General features: G+C 38.0%; 4 protein-coding genes and 1 long non-coding RNA gene across 5 annotated transcripts; 2 read left to right on the top strand and 3 right to left on the bottom strand.

Moving 5' to 3' along the window:
* Positions 1-372: 372 nt before the first annotated feature.
* Positions 373-6995, bottom strand: mettl8 (methyltransferase like 8). Its single transcript, XM_040028120.1, has 10 exons — positions 6881-6995; positions 5271-5427; positions 4712-4803; positions 4256-4617; positions 4086-4135; positions 3741-3801; positions 2913-3052; positions 2400-2506; positions 2204-2269; positions 373-1910 (listed from the first exon to the last, which is right to left on the bottom strand). The coding sequence occupies exons 2-10, from the start codon at positions 5420-5422 to the stop codon at positions 1756-1758; spliced, it is 1185 nt and encodes a 394-aa protein (XP_039884054.1). The 5' UTR covers positions 5423-5427; positions 6881-6995; the 3' UTR covers positions 373-1755.
* Positions 6906-24571, top strand: dcaf17 (ddb1 and cul4 associated factor 17). The gene is made up of 14 exons (XM_040028118.1): positions 6906-7097; positions 7172-7275; positions 8068-8158; positions 8252-8388; positions 8493-8571; positions 8927-9016; positions 9131-9238; positions 9583-9685; positions 10052-10194; positions 22173-22282; positions 22380-22464; positions 22668-22751; positions 24047-24202; positions 24286-24571. The coding sequence occupies exons 1-14, from the start codon at positions 6927-6929 to the stop codon at positions 24391-24393; spliced, it is 1569 nt and encodes a 522-aa protein (XP_039884052.1). The 5' UTR covers positions 6906-6926; the 3' UTR covers positions 24394-24571.
* On the top strand, positions 14762-18421 carry LOC120731217. The gene is made up of 2 exons (XR_005695315.1): positions 14762-15504; positions 18388-18421. It is a non-coding gene; the product is annotated as an uncharacterized LOC120731217 (long non-coding RNA).
* On the bottom strand, positions 15499-17068 carry LOC120731215 (paramyosin-like). The gene has a single exon (XM_040028122.1). It carries the CDS (start codon positions 16722-16724, stop codon positions 15705-15707), a length of 1020 nt encoding a protein of 339 aa, XP_039884056.1. The 5' UTR covers positions 16725-17068; the 3' UTR covers positions 15499-15704.
* Positions 18463-21000, bottom strand: LOC120731213 (cingulin-like). Its single transcript, XM_040028119.1, has one exon. The coding sequence runs from the start codon at positions 19986-19988 to the stop codon at positions 18771-18773; it is 1218 nt and encodes a 405-aa protein (XP_039884053.1). The 5' UTR covers positions 19989-21000; the 3' UTR covers positions 18463-18770.
* Positions 24572-24650: the final 79 nt, after the last annotated feature.

The following is a 24650-nucleotide window of genomic DNA, read 5'->3' as shown; positions in this document are numbered from 1 at the left end:
GATCGATTTCCTCGTATTAAACTGTCATAACATGGCATATCAAAAAAATCTCTTTTCAATAAATACATAAACTATTTCATTTAATTAAGAATTAAAATAAATAAATACATAAAACGCTTGAAAGTTAACATAATAATTATAAAAATACTCAGATTAATAGTTAGATACAATGCAATAATTTTTATTTTCTACTCTCAGGCATAAATTAGAGTAAGGGTTAAGTTGTGATTCTGACGTCCAAAACAAAAAAAGTTTCAAGAAATCAAATTAAAAAAAATTTATTCCGTCAAAATTATGATGGAAACTAAAAATTCTGAAATAGTAATTAAGAAAAAAAGCTTACTTTTGGAAGGGTTAATGGGTTGATATGGAAGCTTGTTTATGTTATTAAAAATCAACTTGTAATTCAAAACTCCGAGTTAATATTTTGACATTTTTAGTTATCTCAAACTTTTGAGTAAAGTATCTTGACATTTCCAGTTAGTCAGAAGTAAGGCAAAACTTTTAGATACTTTGTAAGTTGAAATTTTGAGATAATAACTTGAAATTTTAACTTAGCTCCCCCTCACATTTTTTCTCCACTGCTGGTAAATAAATTCCATATATTTGATCATAAATTTGAGTATTTCAGTTTAGTAACGATTACATGTTTTAAAACAATTTCTTTCTTGCTAATTTTAACCACTACTAATATGCAAACTAAGACATTAGAAGGGACAAATACTTCTTCACAGCACTGCTGATAGCTAGCTTGCCAGATTTTATTGTTACAAAAGAACAAAAAAAAAATCAAAATAGCATAATCTACAAAAAATAAAACAATATTAAAAGTACCATAGACCAATACTGAAGGCTTTAATATGTAAAGCAGTGCAAAAAGTTTGAAATCGGATAATTAAGTTAATATAAAGAAAAAAGATAAAAGACTGAGATCATGCAAAAGCAAATTGTAGCAAACAGTGGTGGAAATGACATAACAAATAACATGTGCACTGTACACTTAAGAAACAGCAGCAAGGAGGTTTGGAACAGAAATATGCATGTAATCATGTGTCCTGGTGTGCGTCGGATGTGTTCTCCGCTCACAAAAACAAGAGCTGTTGTACAATTTCATAAAGAATAACAGGAATATCCATGTAGAGTCATCCAGGTCATGGGAATCCAAGGCGATTGGAAAGAAAGCGACTGGACTCCTTTAAAATTCTTGAAGATGTTAAATCTCTCGTCCGAGAAGATTCACTAGTTCTAATTTGCTCAATGTATGTCTTAGAACAGTGGGAATGACTTCCTGAAATGTTCTTTATGGCAGTGAGGTCGAATCAGTTTTGCAGCTTATCTGCAGATAAATCAGCATCAATAAACACAGCTAAGCATATATTCAGGCAACACATCAGTGCAACCGCTAATTTGCTTCTCTCTTACAAAAAGTGGCTTGAAGTGGCTTATGTGCCTTACTGAATAATGGAACGTAATCTCCTGTCAATCATTCTTACAGTGGCCTTAAAACATCTAGTGCATGGTTCATGTACCCGAGCCCACCTGGACTTAACAACATTGTGTCAGTATCTAAATATGAATATAATGAGTAATAAAGTAGAAAACACCAAACACCTGTTTACTGGTTTTTATTGAGTTTTATATATTTTACCCCCAGCTGCCTCCAAAAAACAGTTATTACTAGGCCCAAATAAACCAGTTTAAGTATAAAAGTATGAAAAATACACAATTCTAGTTAGATCTGTGCATGGTGGGATGCTAAGAGGTTGAAGGTGGATACGGTTTTCTGTACTTGCTCTGCATCCACACCCGGCGCATTACTACTTTCTTTCCTCGGTTCACTTGCAGTCGTCTATCCTCTAGATTCTGAATTTCTTCCAGTCCAGCTTTGGAAAACAAATCATGAACCTCCTCTGTAAAACATAAAACACAACAGTCAGGAACCAAAATTTTAGTCCAGGTTCTCTTTCTGCCAAGAAAGCCATCACAACAGAAAACACGGTTTTGTGTGCATTACTGTGAAGCTGTTTTTTTATACATTCGTTTTCTTTTTTACCAATTTTGGAATTGAGTTTTATCTGAGATAATGCATATATTTAACCATTCACCAATAAATGTAAATTCCATCTTTGTAAACACCACAAACTTGTATCATAGCACTGATCAGAATAGGGGTGTCAACACCCACACCCATACGTAGAAATACCTTTTGTGAAAAAATAAACACAGGTTCCATCTCCGCGTGTGTAGAAATTTTCTGATAGACACCGTCCTGGTTGTCAGAGATGAAATGACAAAGAATTTGTTTAAAAAGGAGAATCTCACACACAGACAAAGATTTATTAAGAATATATATAAGAAATTAGGGTAAAATGATACAACGGGCATATCGGGAGGCTTACCTTTCTTAAAACGGAGTTGTGAGAAGTCGTATCTCCCATAATCACGGAAAAGGAGCACACCACCATGTTTCAGGTATGCAGACAGATGGTTCACAACGTCTTGCAAGCTGTCAATAAAATTTAGTTATTGGATAAATTATGTTATAATGCAGCAGGCTTGCAGATAAAGTGATCCTTGCAGCCATCGGTAAAATATAGGCCAAGGAGAAATGCATTCACTGAGATACAACTGACTTCAGTCAGCAGTGCATTTGTATTAGCTTAATCCAAGTATGTATGCATATGTTTCCCAAATTCATCTATACTTTTAGTGTCAAGCAAACCACAGAATATTCAATATCTTGCACTTAACTGTATGGTTTAATATTTCCATTTCAAACTGGGGTTTGTAATGACATTCAGACAAAGGCTGGGCAATGGGATGGTTATGAAGGTTGTGGAGGGGGAGGGGCTGGCTGGCAGGTGATAAATGACATTAGGGTCTCCCATCTCTGTACTCTAAACCTCACCTACCGCTCTGGATGAATGGAAGAGAGCACAAATACTGCCAGAATAACATCCAGGCTCTGAGGAGGAAATGGGAAGGTGGCCATTTTGTCACAAATGTCATGGACGAAGGCGTGGCACACCGAGTCGTCATAGTCTGGGTGGTTCTACACAAGGAAAATAAGTTAGATTATATCTATTAAGCATGTCATTATCACATTGGTGTTGCAGCTCATGTACAGTTCTGAGACATTTTCTCATGAACCCTCTTATTGCCTTGAAGCAGTCTGGTCATTCTTGTCTGACAGCATCAAGAAGACATTTTCACCCAAATAACTGCCACTCAGTGGATGTTTTCTCCTTTTCAGACGACTCTCTGTAAACCCTAAAGATGATCCGTCCATTCATCCATCCTTCCTCTTGTCCAATTCAGGACTAGGATAGCCTGGAGCCTATCCTAGCTAAAGATGGTTGTGTGGGAAAATCCCAGTGGATCAGTTAACAAACAGTTAAATAGGTGTACCTTACAAATTGGCTAGCGAGTGTATATGAATGCCATCTTCTTTACATTACTAACATTGTTTTCTATGTGTGAGATTTATTTAATGTGGAGATATGTAACAGTGATGTTTTTTTTTCTTCTGCTATATTTCTGCACATGATGTCATATTTATCTATTCTGTGTCTGTCTAGGTAGAAATTTATGATAAAGACATTTTATTTATAGATAAAAATCAGCTGTTGAAATTAAATTATTTCCCAAAACATTTAAGGGACGGCAATATTTTGTAGATGACTAAATTATTATTATAATACAGTATACACTTTATATTTTCATACGAAACAGATGCTAACCTTAACCAGCTGAATGGCACGTGGCGAGAAGTCACAACAGTATAAAAATGAGTCTGTTTCTCTGTGGAAGAAAACAAACAGTTTAACAACTGGGAATCATCACATTACAACCACAAGTACTTGTAAAACACTAACAAAGTGATTTTGTGGCTCAACACATATTTTTTTACAAGTGTCTTAATTGTTTTTTCTAATGTAGGTGATAACACAACTACTTCACAGAGAAATTTCCACTGTGTTCTATGTGTATGCTCTGCTCTCAGTCAACAACAGAGATGACAATAGAGACAATCAAATACTAAACATCTGTATGATCATTCATTAAAGAGAAACATTTTGACTTACTTGATGTTATTTACAATAGGAAACACACTGTTACCAACTCCACATCCAACCTGTGAACAGAAGAAAATGCAAAGCAGTTATTTAACATTATCTGTGTTGCAATAATATAACATGCACATCCTGTATAAAAAATTAAAACAAAAACAGAGTATATTAACACTTTTAAAAACCTCCAGGATCCTGAAGGATGCACGTTGTCCAGGAAAAACAGAATCATCCACAGCAGCTTCATTCGTTCCTCGTGCAGCTTGTTGACAGGACTCCTGAAAGTTAAAGGTGTCTGTATTCCTGTGATGGTCAATGGGATTGCACCGTTGATGTTTTCCGGTTTCGGTGTCCAATCTGGATGCACTACATAGTTGAATGGCTGCTTGCTGATGACTGTGACACGTGTTTGTGCTCTGGCCTCTTTCACCTGAAGGCAGCAGCTCTGGGAATTCTAAAAACAGCCACCTGCGATCTTTGAAGAACTTGTCCTGGTGAATCTCATAAAACATGTCCCAGTACTGGCAAGCTGCTGTAACAAATTTACCTGCAAGGACAGAATTCAAGAACTTTTTCATCATTTTTGTTTCCATGTAATTCCCAAAAATCTAATTAAATGTGTTAAAATATTTTATTCTTGCCTTGTTCGTTTAAAGGAAGTCGTACAGTGGAATTTTCCTCCGCCTTCTGCCGTGCATTTTCCTTGTCCTCCTCTGTCCATTGCACATGATCCCTAACATGAAAAACATTACTAAAGCAACTCCTGAATGTTAATATATCAATTTAACTATAATGACTCACAATTTAATTTGTTATAATTAGCTTTAATGTCATGAAATCCTGTGACCTATATTTTAGATTGTAAATTATTATATATTATAGTATATTATTAGTATACTGGTGGTGGTCAGAGGGCCCGGTGGCACCAGTGTCCGGCAGCCTCGCCTCTGTCATGCGCCCCAGGGCAGCTGTGGCTACAATGTTGTTTGCCATCACCAGTGTGTAAATGTGTGTATGAATGACTGAATGTAGTGTGAAGCGCTTTGGGGTCCTTAGGGACTAAGTAAAGCGCTATACAAATGCAGGCCATTTACCATTATATATAACACATATACAATATACAAGCTACATGGTGTCTTCTTATTATGTGGAATAATAAACGCAACTTTTACACATATTCATTAAAGTCGCATCACTTACCACATGTTGTGCTTGAAGATGTCATCAGGACTGGTCAGAATCCGTGAACCCAGTGGAGCTGAAGGTCTACTGTCACTGCTCTTTAACCTCATAGAGAATCTGATGAAAACTGCAGCCACTTTGGCTACAGAGAACCTCTTCACTTTATTCATTCACTCTGTAAAAGTGCACATAGGTTTAAATACATACAACAATCCCTGGTCAGTACATCGCTGCCTAAAAAGACTAGTGGAAGCAATATCTATGTCATGCAGGGGAGGGATACTAGCATCGAAGGACGCTGAAGATGGAGCTGACACAAAGGAAGACCACAAAGAAGACTGATAAATGTAGTGAAGGAGGAAATGCACAGGGTTGCTGTTACAGAAGAGAATACTAAGGATAGGGTGAGATGGAGACAAATGAGCTGCTGTCGTGACCCCTAAAGACACCATCCAAATAGAATAGAATAGAATAGAATAGAATAGAATTCAACTTTATTGTCATTGCACATGCACAGGTACAGGGCAACGAAATGCAGTTTGCATCCATCCAGAAGTGCTTTAGTGATATAGATATATTACAATATATATTAGCAATAATATAGATATGTGAGTATATTACAGAAATGGGTCTATTATGGTATGTTATAATGTGCACGGTATGAAGTATGTTGTGAATATTCTATAACTATAAGTATGTACAGGCTGTAGTCTATTTAAATGTCTATTTAATGTTAATACATACATGTAAATAAAATAACAGAATACGATAAACTCTTCTTTTGCCCTGAAAGCTGGGAAATGTCCTGAAAATAGAAAATGCATGCATTTTGGTTTTTTTAAAAATCCCCAAAGCTAACTAAACTACAATGAGCTCAAAGTAGTAGAATAGTAAAAGAAAACAAAAGTCAAGAATACATAAACATTTAAATACAATGCAACGAAATCCTTAAAAAAGAACCTAGTATAATACGTTAGCGTGACTCTTTAAAGTACATTAGCTCAAATTTAATACAGGAAAAACAAAACAGAAATAAAATAAATAAATGATTACCGTAAATACACATACACACAGACAAATATGTTTAGCTAACACCGCTCAAATGCTTAAAAAAAGCTATATAGTTTGAATAATAATTCCTAAAATATAGAATCGGACTATTACTGCAAATAAAAACGGAACTAAAGGATGCAGCTGATTTTTAAGTGTATCTCTGGTCAGGGTACGTGCAGACGAATGGGTGCGCTACAGCGGGACAGCGAGCGCGCTATTGTGCCGTAGAAGAAGACGCGTGTGAAAACATGGAGAGGGATGGGGTGCTAATAGAGTTAGCGGCTAACTAACAACACAACCCCAGTCGACAGGCGAAAGCAATGCTCGCCAACTTAACCCTAACAATTATATTTAACCCTCCATGCAACCTCCGAGCAGTTCCTCTGGGTCATATAGCAAACAAAACTTTTGGACGAAGTTGGCGACATGTCGAGGTTCCTTAGCTCACGCTAACCTAAGCTAGCTGTTAACTTTTCATGTTAGTCATTGGACGTGTGAGGTCGCGACGGCGTTGAAAACATGAAGCCTAGAAAACAGCTGTAGCGTGCTGGACTACAAAACCATACGGTGCTTACCTCGCTCTGGGTGGGCTGGTGGTCACTTCAGTCAGTCGATCTAGTCATGCTGCTAGCAGCCCCCAGTAGGAAAACGTACCACCTGCAGATGGCGCCACAGCAGAGAAAGGGGAGCGCTAACGCAGCTGAACTGCTGAGCCGGAGGAGCACGGGTCTTGGGAATACTGGGACTTTAATCAGACATAATTTGAAGATCCTGAGAGGTATTCTCCTTCAGGTAATGTTACAGTTTGTAGTGTTACTGCTTTCAGTTGGTGTTTTCCCATATTAATTATTGTTGCCATATTGTAGGAAAACCGGACTTTCACGAAAGTATGGAGCAAGACCTCAAAATCCACAGTAATGTACGAAAATTGCAAACTATACTTTGAAAACTACCAGCACTGCTACAGCTGGTGAGTATGGGGTCCTAACTTTAATTAGCTTCAGTTTTTAAACACGTATACATGCCAAAATATACACAGGACTATTTTGGTACGTTAAAGTAATCCTCCACTGGTCATATACACTATTAAAAATGAGTTGTTAAAAATCTACCTATACAAAATTTTTTTTTTTAATATGAAGTGTTCATATTACACTGGCGTGTAATATAAATTTATTTGGCACCCACTTAAGAGATATAGCCAGAGCCAAATGAAAATCATCACCTCTTTAATCACTTACGTAATGGATATATAATGTTTTAAAGCTTTTACTTGAGTGTATTAAATATTATTGTCTGTAGTGAGAGTAGGGATCAGGTGAAAGAGCCTGGAAAGGTTGAGGTATGCTCTGGAGAGAAGAGGAATGCAAATCAGAATACATGCCTGTGAATGAAAGGGAGATGGGTGTAACAGCGTAGCAAGTTGATGAGTTTTTTAAAAAAAAAATGTGGAAAACCATTTAAAGCAGTGGAAGATATTGAATATTTTTTGTCTTATCTTATCTGGCAGGGAAAAGTATAGATGTCTGATGAATAATGTGAAAACAGGTGGGCCATGATATTTAATGTAAATGTGTACAATTAAAATAAAACCCATTGTGTCATTTTAACTTCGTCAGAAATTGTTGCTTTTGCGAAACAGTGATGTAGGATACAGAGGAGCAGATGATCTAAGGAGCTTTAATTGAAGTAGGAAAGTGTTGTGTATGCCCAATAACACTGACAAGCTGCTTATGTTTTATATTTTGTATATGTGTTTCAGTGTTCATGTTGAGCCTCAGATTTTGTACAAACTGCCAACGAGGTCCAAACAGGAGAAAATTGAAGATACATTGATGTGTCACAGCCCAGTTGTAAGTAAACATTTATAAACTGGGTGTTGCTCAGATAGAAAATTTCAGACTGTTGTGTTACCTCTTTTTTTTTTTTTTTGTTCTCATCCAAAGGAAAAATCCTTATCTTCTCCATCTGATCATAAACCAAGCCTCTTGGCTTTGACGGCCAATAACTGGCTAATTCGCCTTTCAGCTGAAACAGGAGAAGAACTGCAGAGAGTTTACCTCTCTCCAAACTATAAGTTCAGGTATCTCTACGGTTCTGATTTCAGTGTCCTTTGAGTGGAAAGTATTTTTAGATTTGGTTCATTTTAAAGCCATTTTAGTTTTATAGCTTGTTGTTATCTTGTAGATATCTTGGCTGGGATGTTTCTCAAGAGACATTATATGTTAAATCTGTTCAAAACAAGGAAACACCTTTAGCCAGACAGGTAAAGTGAATACATGTATTTAAAGTATTTGTGTCTTGTAAGAGAAAGTCAATAATAAGTTAATGTTATATTTAAATTAAACATAGCTGTCACTAGCTATACGTGACTCCTGTTATCATTTCATTTTTTTTATATTCTTTAGATTTAAGGATTATTCTTTTTTTCATCTTGTGGTTGTTGGTTTCAAATCAGAAGGTTGTTGTTGTTATTATTACTATTATTATTATTAGTAGTAGTAGTAGTAATTTATTGTTTGTGCAACTAGAAAGTTTATTAATTATTTATTTTTCTGTAAGTCCTATAAAAATGAAGAGAGGAGATGGAGACGTGACCTTTTTTCTGATTTATCCCACAGGCAGGTATCACTCAGAATACAGTGATGCACATCGCTATTTTTCACGTTTTCCCATTGGAAGTTATTGGTGTTATGGAGATCAATAAAAAAGTAAGTTTTTTGTTTGTTTGCTTGTTTTTTTAAATACAGTTTACATTTTTTCAAATGTACATTTTTTGGAGGTTTTTTCATTTAAAGTTTTTTTTTGTTTTGTTTTTCTTGTAGGTGTTTGGAAATGGTGTCATAGGTGCTGATCTGGTTCAAGGTGTCCTTGCACTGTATTACAGCAATAAGTCAGTGAAAATGTACAGCTTCGAGCACATTGTCCAAAGAGTAAGTCTGTGTTTATTTAGACATCAGTGAATGCATCAGAATTTGCATCAGGGGCGATCGTGGCTCAAGAGTGGGGAGTTCGCCTTGTAATCGGAAGGTTGCTGATTCGAGCCCCGGCTTGGACAGTCTCGGTCGTTGTGTCCTTGGGCAAGACACTTCACCCTTTGCCTACTGCCTACGCTTTGGGGTCCTTTAGGACTAGTAAAGCGCTTTACAAATACAGGCCATTTACCAATTTGATGTGATTTTTTTTTTAATAGAAAGTGTTTTATTATCATTCTGCTTAGCTTGCTTCTTACGTCTTTGGGATGTAAGAACATGATGAACATTTTCTTTGTTTTCAGTACCTGACAGAGAAGCTAACACTTGGAAAGCAGAGTCCTCTTCTTGGTGGCAAAACAGTCGGAGATGCACCGTTTGGTATCCCGTTAAATATTCAAATCACAGGTTGGTTTTGTTTTTTTTTAAAGAACCAGTGGTATAAGTGCTTAAAGTTGAGTACATGCATAGCTTCAAATAACTAATAAAGCCATTTTTGTGAGGCAGCTAATACGAAGAAAGTTGTCTTAAATCGAGCTGTAAGGGACCTGAAATGACTTCTTCAAGGCTGTGAACTGTGAATCATGTAAAATATGGTGCTTGATATGAACATGATATTAAACATATTTGGTTCTGTTTATTAACATCCCTATTTGCCGCAGCAGCTTTCTTCTGCTGCTGTTCCAGGGGTCACAGAGTGATAGCCACTCTAATCAAGAATGTTTTGCTTCACAAAGCAAGTATAATGTTTGTTTTTCCTTTCTCATTGCACAGATTGCCCTCCTGTACTTTTCAAGGTCTCTTGTGCTGAAAACAGTGTTCAGATTGGAGGAAACCCATGGCACTACATTTACACACCGCCTCGTAAAAAAGACGAGGGGACCTACCACATCTGCTCACTCAAGGACGGCACTATGGTATATTTAAAAATTCCTCATCAACTATAAATTTACCTCATTATTACCTTTTAGTTATGGTTGTACTTTGAGTAAAACATGACAGTAATAAGTCAGTTTGTGGTAGAATGAGCTGTTGCTAAATTTGTCAGACCCTGGTGAGTTGTCATTGTAAGAAGGGCTCCAAATGTTTTTGACAGTTTTCCTATTCAGTCAGTGGACAGAGCAGGAGCGAACTAAACCTGTAATCACCTCACAATACTACCTTTGTGCTGATCTCTAAACTCTGCCTTCTCTCCCATTGAGAAGCCATGACATTGTATCAGATTATTTTCACATAATCTCTCCACTGAGTTGTTCATGTGGAAAATACCACACATACTTAAATAGAAAACAGGAGAATCAAAGGGGGGTATAACACTCTTTATACAGGGAGTGCATAATTATTAGGCAAATGAGTATTTTGTCCACATCATCCTCTTCATGCATGTTGTCTTACTCCAAGCTGTATAGGCTCGAAAGCCTACTACCAATTAAGCATATTAGGTGATGTGCATCTCTGTAATGAGAAGGGGTGTGGTCTAATGACATCAACACCCTATATCAGGTGTGCATAATTATTAGGCAACGTCCTTTCCTTTGGCAAAATGGGTCAAAAGAAGGACTTGACAGGCTCAGAAAAGTCAAAAATAGTGAGATATCTTGCAGAGGGATGCAGCAGTCTCAAAATTGCAAAGCTTCTGAAGCGTGATCATCGAACAATCAAGCGTTTCATTCAAAATAGTCAACAGGGTCGCAAGAAGCGTGTGGAAAACCAAGGCGCAAAATAACTGCCCATGAACTGAGAAAAGTCAAGCGTGCAGCTGCCAAGATGCCACTTGCCACCAGTTTGGCCATATTTCAGAGCTGCAACATCACTGGAGTGCCCAAAAGCACAAGGTGTGCAATACTCAGAGACATGGCCAAGGTAAGAAAGGCTGAAAGACGACCACCACTGAACAAGACACACAGGCTGAAACGTCAAGACTGGGCCAAGAAATATCTCAAGACTGGTTTTTCTAAGGTTTTATGGACTGATGAAATGAGAGTGAGTCTTGATGGGCCAGATGGATGGGCCCGTGGCTGGATTGGTAAAGGGCAGAGAGCTCCAGTCCGACTCAGACGCCAGCAAGGTGGAGGTGGAGTACTGGTTTGGGCTGGTATCATCAAAGATGAGCTTGTGGGGCCTTTTCGGGTTGAGGATGGAGTCAAGTTCAACTCCCAGTCCTACTGCCAGTTTCTGGAAGACACCTTCTTCAAGCAGTGGTACAGGAAGAAGTCTGCATCCTTCAAGAAAAACATGATTTTCATGCAGGACAATGCTCCATCACACGCGTCCAAGTACTCCACAGCGTTCTCTGGCAAGAAAGGGTATAAAAGAAGAAAAACTAATGACATGGCCTCCTTGTTCACCTGATCTGAACCCCATTGAGAACCTGTGGTCCATCATCAAATGTGAGATTTACAAGGAGGGAAAACAGTACACCTCTCTGAACAGTGTCTGGGAGGCTGTGGTTGCTGCTGCACGCAATGTTGATGGTGAACAGATCAAACACTGACAGAATCCATGGATGGCAGGCTTTTGAGTGTCCTTGCAAAGAAAGGTGGCTATATTGGTCGCTGATTTGTTTTTGTTTTGTTTTTGAATGTCAGAAATGTATATTTGTGAATGTGGAGATGTTATATTGGTTTCACTGGTAAAAATAAATAATTGAAATGGGTATATATTTGTTTTTTGTTAAGTTGCCTAATAATTATGCACAGTAATAGTCACCTGCACACACAGCTATCCCCCTAAAATAGCTAAAACTAAAAACAAACTAAAAACTACTTCCAAAAACATTCAGCTTTGATATTAATGAGTTTTTTGGGTTCATTGAGAACATGGTTGTTGTTCAATAATAAAATTATTCCTTAAAAATACAACTTGCCTAATAATTCTGCACTCCCTGTAGTATGAAGTGGAATGGATATCAGATTGTCAGTTGGTAAAGATAAGGGAGGTTTCCAGTTCCAGTTCAGCCTCCAAAATGTAGTTTAGGCTGCGTCCATACGTATAATGGTATCTTTGAAAACAGAGATTTTCTTCTTCTTCTTTTTTTAATCCTGTCCACACGTGCAGTTTTAAAAAATATCTTCCTTCACATGGAAACTCTAAAAGCCAAATGTTGGCCAATCAGAAATTTAGAAGCCTGGGAGGGAAAGACTAAACAGGGTTTTGTAACCTCACAAAACCTTAAGTAGTTCTGAAAAGTTTTTGTTTCTCTGGAAAGGCAGATAATTTTGTGTTACTTTTCAAGTGACATTTTCAAGTGCCTTCATCATTTCAAATGTTAATAACTAAAGACAGTATTTTGTCTGTTCTGTAGACGGGGTTTGTATCGGTGCTTGGAATCCTTTAATTTTAATATAGACTTTTCAAGGTTTGAAAAGTGCTTGAATTTCAGATGTGGTGCTTAAATGTGCATGAAACTGTATTAATTTCACCACAAATAACTATCTGACCGAATAGTTTTCTTATCAGATAAAGAAATAAAATGAGTCTAAAAGCAAAATTTCTCTACCTGGGCTGCCTTGCATACGGTGGCCCCTAGAGACAAAACACGTACAAAATCCAAAACACTTACAAAATCCAAAACACTTACAAAATCCAAAGCACAAACAAGTGCTGTTTGGCCCCCAGGGGTTTTCTGAGTGAAAATTTTCCGCTCGAAAATTAAATGACCAAAAAACTGGAGTATTTCTCTGCAATTACAAACTCTGTGTAAGCAGTATTGGTGTCAAATAAAATCAAAATAAAGCTAACACTTGTGAGATGTCATCAGAGATGTGAATAATACTGCGGATGTTACTATGTCAAAGTTGCTGTGACTCAAACATAGAAAAATTAGATTTGTTTTTTTTTATATCCCTTGCCTAATTTTAAAGTATTTTATAGCATATAACACCTTTGAAAATATTCTTTGGTTCCCATTTAACTCCAGAAAATCATAAATCAAAATATGGATATTACCTGTCCACAGATTCATGGTGCAGTAACTGCTCTTTTAACTGTCTGGTGTCTTTGCTCTTTGTTTGGTGTTTGTAGACATGGTTTACATGAGCTTTTAGCTGAGATTCAGAGGTTTCTGTGGACACTACTCATGTCAGCACTTATACAGTGGGGCAAAAAAGTATTTAGTCAGCCACCGATTGTGCAAGTTCCCCCACCTAAAATGATGACAGAGGTCAGTAATTTGCACCAGAGGTACACTTCAACTGTGAGAGACAGAATGTGAAAAAAAAAATCCATGAATCCACATGGTAGGATTTGTAAAGAATTTATTCGTAAATCAGGGTGGAAAATAAGTATTTGGTCAATAACAAAATACAACTCAATACTTTGTAACATAACCTTTGTTGGCAATAACAGAGGTCAAATGTTTACTATAGGTCTTTACCAGGTTTGCACACACAGTAGCTGGTATTTTGGCCCATTCCTCCATGCAGATCTTCTCGAGAGCAGTGATGTTTTGGGGCTGTTGCCGAGCAACACGGACTTTCAACTCCCGCCACAGATTTTCTATGGGGTTGAGGTCTGGAGACTGGCTAGGCCACTCCAGGACTTTCAAATGCTTCTTACGGAGCCACTCCTTTGTTGCCCGGGCGGTGTGTTTTGGATCATTGTCATGTTGGAAGACCCAGCCTCGTTTCATCTTCAAAGTTCTCACTGATGGAAGGAGGTTTTGGCTCAAAATTTCACGATACATGGCCCCATTCATTCTGTCCTTAACACAGATCAGTCGTCCTGTCCCCTTGGCAGAAAAACAGCCCCATAGCATGATGTTTCCACCCCCATGCTTCACAGTAGGTATGGTGTTCTTGGGATGCAACTCAGTATTCTTCTTCCTCCAAACACAACGAGTTGAGTTTATACCAAAAAGTTCTACTTTGGTTTCATCTGACCACATGACATTCTCCCAATCCTCTGCTGTATCATCTTGGTCCCAGCTCTCTGCAGGTCATTCACCAGGTCCCCCCGTGTGGTTCTGGGATCTTTGCTCACCGTTCTCATGATCATCTTGACCCCACGGGATGAGATCTTGCGTGGAGCCCCAGATCGAGGGAGATTATCAGTGGTCTTGTATGTCTTCCATTTTCTGATGATTGCTCCCACAGTTGATTTTTTTTCACACCAAGCTGCTTGCCTATTGTAGATTCACTCTTCCCAGTCTGGTGCAGGTCTACAATACTTTTCCTGGTGTCCTTCGAAAGCTCTTTGGTCTTGGCCATGGCGGAGTTTGGAGTCTGACTGTTTGAGGCTGTGGACAGGTGTCTTTTATACAGATGAGTTCAAACAGGTGCCATTCATACAGGTAACGAGTGGGGGACAGAAAAGCTTCTTACAGAAGACGTTACAGGTCTGTGAGAGCCAGAGATTTTCCTTGTTTGAGATGACCAAATACTTATTCGTAAATTAGGGTGGAAAATAAATTCTTTACAAATCCTACCATGTGGATTCATGGATTTTTTTTTTTTCACATTCTGTCTCTCACAGTTGAAGTGTACCTCTGGTGCAAATTACTGACCTCTGTCATCATTTTAAGTGGGGGAACTTGCACAATCGGTGGCTGACTAAATACTTTTTTGCCCCACTGTATTTCTGACCTCGTGTTATAATCGATTAAACGTGGTCTCCTCCCTTTTGCCCCCATTTTTGATGTTGTGGGCGCAAATGATCAGGCGTGACATTCTCATAATAAATCAGAGAAGATACTGCAAATAATTAATCCTGCATTTGTGTGATTGAAATGTGTGTGCAGTGACACTGTTTTAAAGATTTGGCCTAAATAATTCTGGAGTGAATGAGCCTAAACATGATGACCGGACTAGTGACACCATATCACCTGTGACACTCACACACGCACGTATGACTTTGCCAGTTTCAGCTGAAACAATTTCAGTGTTTCAAACCATGTTCCAGAGTTTTTAGTTCACCGTTCATGAGGTTTCAAGAAGAAAATGAAAGACAGATCTGAATGTTTGAAAGTGTTTTGGAAAAACTCTGTAAAGAATAGATGAACAATACTCAAAGGATAAATTCAACTGTTTTATTTTGTTAGATAAGTTGAAAAAAAAGTTAAACAAGCAAGTAAATAACGAAACAAGGTAAAACGAAGTAAGTTCAAAAAGTTAACAAGTAAATAACGAAACAAGGTTAAATGAAGTAAGAGCAAAAAGTTAACAAGTAAATAACGAAACAAGGTTAAATGAGGTAAGAGCAAAAAGTTAACAAGTAAATAAAGAAACAAGGTAGAGGAGAGAAAACCCCAACAATCCCCTCTGAGCAAGCACTAGGCGACAGTGGGGAGGAAAAACTGCCTTTAAACGGGCAGAAACCTCCGGCAGAACCAGGCTCAGGAGGGGGCAGTCAACTGCCGGGACTGGTTGGGGGGGTGAACAGAGGTGGAGCAAGACGAGGCTACATCAGTTGAAGAAGCAGTATTGTCCCTCTACCGGAAAAAGCTGAAGAATCTTTTCTTCTTTTTCATGGACTTTTCCACGAGCGCCTTTTTGTCCAGGATGAGGGTTCTCAACTCATCGATGGTTTCTGTGTTTTGCCTCTCAAGTTTCTTGCATGTTTGTTCCACCTGTTCTAATGTTGCTTGTGTTTCTTTAAGCTTTTCTTTGAGGTCTTTGGATGTTGCCTCCTGTGTCAGCTTTGCCTTCTGCAGGTCTGCATTTCTCACTTGATCTTCTTTGTGCAGGCCTTCTAGCTGCTCATTTCTTTTCTGGATATCGCGGAGCGTACACTGCAGGTCCTCATGCGTTTTGTCTTGTTTTTGCTTTTGGGCCTGCATTTCTGTGTTTTCCCGCTTCAAGTTGTTGAATTCCAACAATATCCCCTTAATGAGCTCTGAGTTGTTTTTGGCCATGTGATCAATCTTTTTCTGCATGTGTGAGCATCGTTTTTCTAGTCTTTCCTTTTCTCCCTCCAGCTCACTTGTTTTGACCTTCAGTTCATCACAGAATCCTTGCAACTTTTGATTTTTACTCTCAAAGTCCTTGATAATGCACTTTTCTTCTGGCAGTCTTTCTTTCTGTTGCTCTTTCTCTTGAAGGAGGTCTTTATTTTGGACCAATGTTTGTTCCAACTCTGCCTTCACCATTCTGTACTTTTCCTGCATGCCTTGGAGCTCGCGCTGCAGGTCTTTTTGCTTTGTGTCCTGTTGTTCCTTCTGTTGGAGGACTTCTTTATTTTTTTCTTCAGCTTCATCAAGCTTTCTTTGGAGCAGGTGATTCATTTGGTCCATGTATTGCAGATCCCACTCCATTTTATCAATCGTCGCTTTCCTGCCTTGAAGCTGCTCGGACATTTCTTTAACTTCAGCGCTCTTTTTCTTGTTTTCTTTGATGAGGGATACAATCTGCTCTCTGGCTTGAGCAAACTTGATCCCCCAGCCCTCATTAATAATGTTGATGTCGGGCTGGCGCTGTAGTGTTTCTTCCAGGTGTTTGTTTTGTGCTTCCATCTGTAAGCACTTCTTCTCCAGGTGACGTTTTTCTTCTTCAATTTGTCGAATTTTGTTCTGGAGATGGTTGTTTTCATTCCTACTCTCCTGTAATGCCCTTTGTTGGATAAGAGGCCATTTGGAGAAATTGGCCGGCCACGCGTGGAAGGAGAGGCGGCGAAATCTTTTTGTCTTGGTTGCCGTAATCTTGGATACATGTTGGCGTTTGTATCCGATGACTCTGAGAGGTTTCCAAATTTTTCTGTAGTGAACGTTTGAAGGCTGCAAACACAAAGGCTGCGAAGAAACGAACTGAAAATTGCTGTTCCTCACCCCTATTTATAGAAAAACTTCAAAGGATCATTGTGACATCCTTGTGACATCCTTGTGACATCCTTGTGACATCATCACTCCTAAGCCAATCAGATTGTCACATGACATTTTGGAATGTGGAATGGGGATATGTTTTTTTTTAAACAGTTTTCAAATGTAACTTAATATTTAAGTGTTTCTTACTTGACCCGCTTAGTCGATTAAAAAGTTAATTGCCACGAACACCCCTAATGTTATATAACAGACCACAGAAAAAAGACAGGTTTTTTTCTACGTGACAGAGCTATAATAAATGTTTTGTTTTTTTTAATTATCCTACTTTTTCTAAAAGGGAACATTATTTAAAGAATATGTATTTAATTAAAAACTCTGTATTCATCTAAAGGGTATACCAAGAAGGGTGAGCTTCCTGCTTGAAAAGGAAATGACCAAAATAAATGTATTTCTCTGCAATTACAAACTCTGTGTAAACAGTCTTGGTGTCAAAATAAAGCTAACACTGGTGAGATGTCATCAGAGCTGTAAATATTACTGCAGATGTTACTATGTCAAAGTTACTGTGACTCAAACATAGAAAAAATGATTTTTTATTTCCCTCACCTAATTTTTAAAAGTATTTTATAGCATATAACACGTTTGAAAATATGCTTCGGTTCACATTTAACTCCAGAAAATCATAAATCAAAATATGGATATTACCTGTCCACAGATTCATGGTGCAGTAACTGCTCTTTTAACTGTCTGGTGTCTTTGCTTTGTTTGGTGTTTGTAGACATGGTTTACATGAGTTTTTAGCTGAGATTCAGAGGTTTCTGTGGACACTACTCATGTCAGCACTTATATTTCTGACCTCATGTTATAATCGATTAAACGTGGTCTCCTCCCTTTTGCCCCCATTTTTGATGTTGTGGGCGCAAATGATCAGGCGTGACATTCTCATAATAAATCAGAGAAGATACTGCAAATAATTAATCCTGCATTTGTGTGATTGAAATGTGTGTGCAGTGACACTGTTTTAAAGATTTGGCCTAAATAATTCTGGAGTGAATGAGCCTAAACATGATGACCGGACTAGTGACACCATATCACCTGTGACACTCACACACGCACGTATGACTTTGCCAGTTTCAGCTGAAACAATTTCAGTGTTTCAAACCATGTTCCAGAGTTTTTAGTTCACCGTTCATGAGGTTTCAAGAAGAAAATGAAAGACAGATCTGAATGTTTGAAAGTGTTTTGGAAAAACTCTGTAAAGAATAGATGAACAATACTCAAAGGATAAATTCAACTGTTTTATTTTGTTAGATAAGTTGAAAAAAAAGTTAAACAAGCAAGTAAATAACGAAACAAGGTAAAACGAAGTAAGTTCAAAAGTTAACAAGTAATAACGAACAAGGTAAAGAGTAAGTCAAAAGTAACAAGTAAATAACGAAACAAGGTTAAATGAAGTAAGAGCAAAAAGTTAACAAGTAAATAACGAAACAAGGTTAAATGAGGTAAGAGCAAAAAGTTAACAAGTAAATAAAGAAACAAGGTAGAGGAGAGAAAACCCCAACAATCCCCTCTGAGCAAGCACTAGGCGACAGTGGGGAGGAAAAACTGCCTTTAAACGGGCAGAAACCTCCGGCAGAACCAGGCTCAGGAGGGGGCAGTCAACTGCCGGGACTGGTTGGGGGGGTGAACAGAGGTGGAGCAAGACGAGGCTACATCAGTTGAAGAAGCAGTATTGTCCCTCTACCGGAAAAAGCTGAAGAATCTTTTCTTCTTTTTCATGGACTTTTCCACGAGCGCCTTTTTGTCCAGGATGAGGGTTCTCAACTCATCGATGGTTTCTGTGTTTTGCCTCTCAAGTTTCTTGCATGTTTGTTCCACCTGTTCTAATGTTGCTTGTGTTTCTTTAAGCTTTTCTTTGAGGTCTTTGGATGTTGCCTCCTGTGTCAGCTTTGCCTTCTGCAGGTCTGCATTTCTCACTTGATCTTCTTTGTGCAGGCCTTCTAGCTGCTCATTTCTTTTCTGGATATCGCGGAGCGTACACTGCAGGTCCTCATGCGTTTTGTCTTGTTTTTGCTTTTGGGCCTGCATTTCTGTGTTTTCCCGCTTCAAGTTGTTGAATTCCAACAATATCCCCTTAATGAGCTCTGAGTTGTTTTTGGCCATGTGATCAATCTTTTTCTGCATGTGTGAGCATCGTTTTTCTAGTCTTTCCTTTTCTCCCTCCAGCTCACTTGTTTTGACCTTCAGTTCATCACAGAATCCTTGCAACTTTTGATTTTTACTCTCAAAGTCCTTGATAATGCACTTTTCTTCTGGCAGTCTTTCTTTCTGTTGCTCTTTCTCTTGAAGGAGGTCTTTATTTTGGACCAATGTTTGTTCCAACTCTGCCTTCACCATTCTGTACTTTTCCTGCATGCCTTGGAGCTCGCGCTGCAGGTCTTTTTGCTTTGTGTCCTGTTGTTCCTTCTGTTGGAGGACTTCTTTATTTTTTTCTTCAGCTTCATCAAGCTTTCTTTGGAGCAGGTGATTCATTTGGTCCATGTATTGCAGATCCCACTCCATTTTATCAATCGTCGCTTTCCTGCCTTGAAGCTGCTCGGACATTTCTTTAACTTCAGCGCTCTTTTTCTTGTTTTCTTTGATGAGGGATACAATCTGCTCTCTGGCTTGAGCAAACTTGATCCCCCAGCCCTCATTAATAATGTTGATGTCGGGCTGGCGCTGTAGTGTTTCTTCCAGGTGTTTGTTTTGTGCTTCCATCTGTAAGCACTTCTTCTCCAGGTGACGTTTTTCTTCTTCAATTTGTCGAATTTTGTTCTGGAGATGGTTGTTTTCATTCCTACTCTCCTGTAATGCCCTTTGGGTGGATAAGAGGCCATTTGGAGAAATTGGCCGGCCACGCGTGGAAGGAGAGGCGGCGAAATCTTTTTGTCTTGGTTGCCGTAATCTTGGATACATGTTGGCGTTTGTATCCGATGACTCTGAGAGGTTTCCAAATTTTTCTGTAGTGAACGTTTGAAGGCTGCAAACACAAAGGCTGCGAAGAAACGAACTGAAAATTGCTGTTCCTCACCCCTATTTATAGAAAAACTTCAAAGGATCATTGTGACATCCTTGTGACATCCTTGTGACATCCTTGTGACATCATCACTCCTAAGCCAATCAGATTGTCACATGACATTTTGGAATGTGGAATGGGGATATGTTTTTTTTTAAACAGTTTTCAAATGTAACTTAATATTTAAGTGTTTCTTACTTGACCCGCTTAGTCGATTAAAAAGTTAATTGCCACGAACACCCCTAATGTTATATAACAGACCACAGAAAAAAGACAGGTTTTTTTCTACGTGACAGAGCTATAATAAATGTTTTGTTTTTTTTAATTATCCTACTTTTTCTAAAAGGGAACATTATTTAAAGAATATGTATTTAATTAAAAACTCTGTATTCATCTAAAGGGTATACCAAGAAGGGTGAGCTTCCTGCTTGAAAAGGAAATGACCAAAATAAATGTATTTCTCTGCAATTACAAACTCTGTGTAAACAGTCTTGGTGTCAAAATAAAGCTAACACTGGTGAGATGTCATCAGAGCTGTAAATATTACTGCAGATGTTACTATGTCAAAGTTACTGTGACTCAAACATAGAAAAAATGATTTTTTATTTCCCTCACCTAATTTTTAAAAGTATTTTATAGCATATAACACGTTTGAAAATATGCTTCGGTTCACATTTAACTCCAGAAAATCATAAATCAAAATATGGATATTACCTGTCCACAGATTCATGGTGACGTAACTGCTCTTTTAACTGTCTGGTGTCTTTGCTTTGTTTGGTGTTTGTAGACATGGTTTACATGAGTTTTTAGCTGAGATTCAGAGGTTTCTGTGGACACTACTCATGTCAGCACTTATATTTCTGACCTCGTGTTATAATCGATTAAACGTGATCTCCTCCCTTTTGCCCCCATTTTTGGGGGTGTAGGTGCTTAACTAGTTAAAATAACAAACATCTGTCTCCTTTTTTTGTGTCACATTAGAAAGAAGCATCAATATCTGATGAGAAGACTTATTAATTTGGCCTTGCTGTGTATTATTGGAGCGTTTGGTGCAGTTTTCTTCTTTTGTGGGGTTGTTTTTGTTCAAGTGGAGATGAATATCTTTAACAAGTTGATTTGTTCACATTTGTAATTTTAATTTTTAAGAGAAATTTGTTTTTTGAGTTTGTACACTATATGCATAGTGCACCATTTCCTTTTTCAGTATTTGTCTTTGGTGCAGTTTTCTATGTTTTAACAAAAGTGGAACAAAGGACATTTAAGTCAAGCTAAAATGATTTGTTTTCATTTTTACTTGGCCTTACTGAGGTGATGATAAGCGGAACATGCATTCTTTTTTTTCTTTTTTCTAGTAATGTGCTGGAAAAGCTTAAAAATGGACCCTGAAAGTTAAATTTATTCAAAACCAACATCTGGATTTGGGTTGTGAAAGCGTCTGTGTTAAATGTAGAAACCACATCCGAAGTTCACTCTGACGCCTCTGTCTTTCTAAATGAAGGGACAGAAACTGCGCCTGTATATGTAAGAGTGTAAAAAATGCAGATAGTCAGATTAACAGCAATAGTATTTTGTCTATGTCCGCCATTATAGAAATTAATTTCGTGTAAACAATAACGTGGCGCACAGCGTGACATCAAAAACGGTGCACACCTTTGACGTTGCGTGAGTAAATCTCCGTTTTCATCGTCGCCTAAATGCAAAAAGTGAGTTTTCGAAAATCTTCACGCTGGCAGGAGTTTTAAAAAAATCTCTTTTTTCAGTGACACAAAACGCCATTTACATGTGGATGAAAGGCCCAAACGGATAGAATCATAAAATCTTTTCAAAAATACCCATGTACGTGTGGACATAGGCTTAGACTGTCCACTAATGTAACCTTGGGATTGTGTTAGTCGTGGGTCTGTTACAATGTTCTGCACTGTTGTTTTTTTTGTTGTATCTGACTTCCTGTCTTTCTCACCTGCTCTTTGCATCTTGACCTTTTTGTCAAGAAAACAGACCTGATGGAAAGAGCCTTTAAGTTGTGTGCTAATTAGAAACTGTAAGAAATCTGCATCTTTTGCTTTCTGATTTTATTAAATTAGGCAACAAACGGAGTACAAGAGATGGACTCCTACTCTCTTGAGAACGACGGGATCTTCTTTCATCCTGATGATTCAGGAAGAATTATCCATGTGGGACCTGTCACCATAAAGTGAGTGCTCCGGTATTTATTTAACATCATCATATTATCTTATTTGCCAAATATACTTATTGTACAATATTTGTGTTTTGGTTTTTTTATATTCCAGTGTCCTAAAAATCCTCGGTGAACTGAACAGTGCTCTGCCATCTAAGGTCGTTGAGGATTTCTCCCTGAAAACTCACCGAAACAATGTAAGTGTAAAATTTATTTGCTTGAGATTTTTAGTTGCTGTCCTTTGCTTTCTGAATAAATGTAATTGACCTGCGATGGATCAGCCTTTTACAATAAATCAGCCTGGCTACAACAGAGATGGAAGTCTCCTATAGAGGTGAATTGTATGCGTATAGTTTATAATTTCAGAAAATGTAAAGTTTATGCTTTCCATCTCTTGTAGCCTATCTCCCAAGTCACTGTGACCTCATCAGGCCGCACAGTAAAAAAAAGATTTCAACAACTGGATGATGACCCATCTCAAAAGGTAAAAATAGGATCTAATTAAATTACTAACTTAAATACCAATATATGATTGTGACAGGAAGTGAATAATATTTTTATTCCTCTTACAATGCAGTAAGGGTCCTGACATTCTTGTTAATTACTTGAGTGACTTGATGCACTATGACAGAGCATACATACCCCTCTGGAGTACACCGGTAGGCTCCTCCTGTAGGATGTTGTGGCTTGCCTCACCATAAAAACAGAAAGGTGTTGACAAAATCTAAAAACTCCCAATATCCCAATCAAGAATTCACAGCATGCCAGAACAAGCAGACCGTCTGCTGCCGTCATTTTTGAAGCCAGACACCACGAGACATCCCCCAAAGTCCCTTGCATGCCCCGAGGGTTTGGATGACAAAACAGATCCACAAATCCGGATTAGGTTGTTCTCTTATTTAAACCAAGAAGCAAACACAATATCAACATTTTTATTATTTATTTAGTTATATTTATATATATATATTTGTTTCTTAATATAAATAAGATCTTTTTCTTCTTATTTATTCAAAAAGCGATATATATTAGTTTTTCCTCTGTAATAGACCTAAACAAAAAAAAAATTCCGTTGACAATTTTATCCATCATGGCAGACATGACTCAATCCTGCCTACACTTCCTCTCCTGTAAATACCTCTTAATACTGCAAATCTGCAGCTAAAACTAGCAAACTGATGCAGGGTTTATTTCTCTTTGCAGCTGAATTTTCATGCAAAACAGTTTTTTCTTCCCCAATCAGCTGTAAGACGCTGATGAGGTATTGTCAACACCCCACCAGGCTTAAATAGATTTACAGCTCAGTGATAAAAATTCAAAATGAATGAGGATCTTAAGTCGAATTCAGTCATCATACAAGAGCCTCTGTCCTTAAAAACACCTTTCAGAGGTTTCCTGGCTCAAAATGGGCCTTTGGAGGTGAGTATGTATGTAACCTAAATTGGTCTCCATGTAACATAAGGCAGAGAGCCAGTGGGAGTTTCCATTTCCTGGGGGAAAGCCAAAGCCTCTTTTGTGTGCGCCAAAATATTTTTAGAAGAATAAAAAAAAAAACCTGCATATTTATTTAAAGTGCAGAATATTCAGGATGGCAGCTCAATTGATTTTTATACATTTAATTGTCCTTACACATTTCCTCAGGTGAGATATGTGTTGGGTAATGTCCTCTGAAGAATTTCATTGATAAGCTTTCAGGTTTAAACACTGCAGGCAAGTAGAGCTGTTCATTAAAGAGAACATGGTACATAGCACTTAATTCACAACGGCCTTTTGATTATGCAGACTTTCCGAATGGTGGAATATGAGGATGAGCTTGACCTTTTGGCAATCGTGGTAACCAATGGCGAGGAGGGAGAAGGAAGAGCGTGCATCCAACTCCATGACAACCAGACCGGACAATTACTGCGGACGATCGATTTGATTGAAACCTGGGATGAGGTGAGTAACTTGACATGAGTATGCAAACATCAGGGCGAGTAGTCTGGATGTGGATTAATGTGTGCTCTTCTCTTTTGTTTCAGACAAATAAAAACGAGGTGTTCTTCGACAAAGACACGATTGTTCATATTGAACAAAAGAACGCCAAGTTCTGCTGCCATGTTTACAAACTGTTCACCACCAAAACATAAGCGGTGCAAAACTGAATCAAAGCTGCTGTAAAGCTGGATCTTTGCATCCTCACTTCATATGATTACTCTTGGTTATCACTATTTCTTTCTGTTATGATTATTCTAAGTATGTACCATTAAACTTGATCTCACTTTTTTCCTTTATTCTAAAAATAAAATATTTTATTTTTCCAAGTTGCTCTGTATTTCAGCCTTCTCTTTTTCCGTCATGCATATCCAGATTGTAAGATATTGATATTTGCTCTGAGCCAGGATCT

The sequence above is a fragment of the Simochromis diagramma genome, unplaced genomic scaffold (genome assembly GCF_900408965.1).
Source record: "Simochromis diagramma unplaced genomic scaffold, fSimDia1.1 OVJJ01000343.1, whole genome shotgun sequence".
NCBI lineage: Eukaryota > Metazoa > Chordata > Actinopteri > Cichliformes > Cichlidae > Simochromis > Simochromis diagramma.
The sequence above is the reverse complement of the archived record's forward strand: the minus strand, read 5'-3'. Positions and strand labels throughout refer to the sequence as shown.

Coding starts and splice junctions, on each gene's coding strand:
- LOC120731213 (XM_040028119.1), bottom strand. CDS start 19,988: ATGTATCCAAGATTACGGCAACCAAGACAAAAAGATTTCGCCGCCTCT.
- dcaf17 (XM_040028118.1), top strand. CDS start 6,927: ATGCTGCTAGCAGCCCCCAGTAGGAAAACGTACCACCTGCAGATGGCG. Junction 9,239..9,582: donor TCGAGCACATTGTCCAAAGA/GTAAGTCTGTGT, acceptor CTTTGTTTTCAG/TACCTGACAGAGAAGCTAAC. Junction 24,203..24,285: donor TGATTGAAACCTGGGATGAG/GTGAGTAACTTG, acceptor CTTTTGTTTCAG/ACAAATAAAAACGAGGTGTT.
- LOC120731215 (XM_040028122.1), bottom strand. CDS start 16,724: ATGGAAGCACAAAACAAACACCTGGAAGAAACACTACAGCGCCAGCCC.
- mettl8 (XM_040028120.1), bottom strand. CDS start 5,422: ATGAATAAAGTGAAGAGGTTCTCTGTAGCCAAAGTGGCTGCAGTTTTC. Junction 4,804..5,270: donor ATCTTCAAGCACAACATGTG/GTAAGTGATGCG, acceptor TTTTCATGTTAG/GGATCATGTGCAATGGACAG. Junction 1,911..2,203: donor TGTTTATTTTTTCACAAAAG/GTATTTCTACGT, acceptor TATGTTTTACAG/AGGAGGTTCATGATTTGTTT.